This window comes from Penaeus monodon, chromosome 21, assembly GCF_015228065.2.
Source record: "Penaeus monodon isolate SGIC_2016 chromosome 21, NSTDA_Pmon_1, whole genome shotgun sequence".
NCBI classification, from domain to species: Eukaryota; Metazoa; Arthropoda; class Malacostraca; order Decapoda; family Penaeidae; genus Penaeus; species Penaeus monodon.
The window spans coordinates 21,426,230-21,426,955 of NC_051406.1; the positions used below are offsets into that span (position 1 = coordinate 21,426,230).

Consider the following 726-nt stretch of genomic DNA (forward strand, 5'->3'; position numbering starts at 1 on the left):
TCGAAAAATTAAAGCCAAGAGAAGTAAGTTTAACATTTAAATGAAAATATCTTATAACGGATTTAACTTTCATGGCAAGGTGTGACTATAACTCAATGTTTCAAACCCACTGGAATAACCATTCATTCTGTGCTCTTCACTCCAAGACTGAAATGCAATAAAGATACAGTAAGGAAACCATTTTGTGTTTTATGACAGGAGAAAGGCGTGCTTTTTTCTACGTTTGATGTGATCCTTAATCATTATTAATGTTTTTCAATCCCGATCCCTTGCAATTTCTACAATGACAATTCTTCTATCTTTCGAGTGTCGAAAGGGCGTGGGCGTGTGGCTGGGCCGGTATAAAGAGCGCGCAGTGGCCGCCTCCAGCACAGTTGCTGCCGCTTCAGCTCCTTCCCCTGTTCCAACGTCCCACTCAGGTCATCCGAGGTCATGATGCACAAGCTGCAAGTGTTGTGCTGGTGGTGTGCGTGGCGGTGGGCCCCAGCCTGGCCCAGATCACCTTCTCGCGCTCGTGGGTGCCGCAGGGGAAGCGCTCGGGGGTCGCAGAGGCTTTGATGGCCCCTGAGGAACTTGCTCACATGGGGGAGAGCTGCCACGGCGCCTACGTGGATGCCCTCAACCAGGTCGCCTCTCTGGTCAATGTATGTTGCAGTTCCTGCTCATCAAAGTAGCTATCCTGTAACATGTTCCTTGGACATGTATTGCGGGGACACTTCTGATTAT

General features: G+C 48.8%; 1 protein-coding gene across 1 annotated transcript in view; it reads left to right on the plus strand.

The window, feature by feature from the left end:
* Positions 1–726, plus strand: part of LOC119586606 — a 19,287-nt gene that overhangs the window by 1,400 nt on the left and 17,161 nt on the right. Inside the window, exon 2 of the mRNA XM_037935356.1 lies at positions 370–644. Coding sequence (XP_037791284.1) covers positions 370–644 — 275 coding nt within the window. The remainder of the gene's footprint in view (positions 1–369; positions 645–726) is intronic.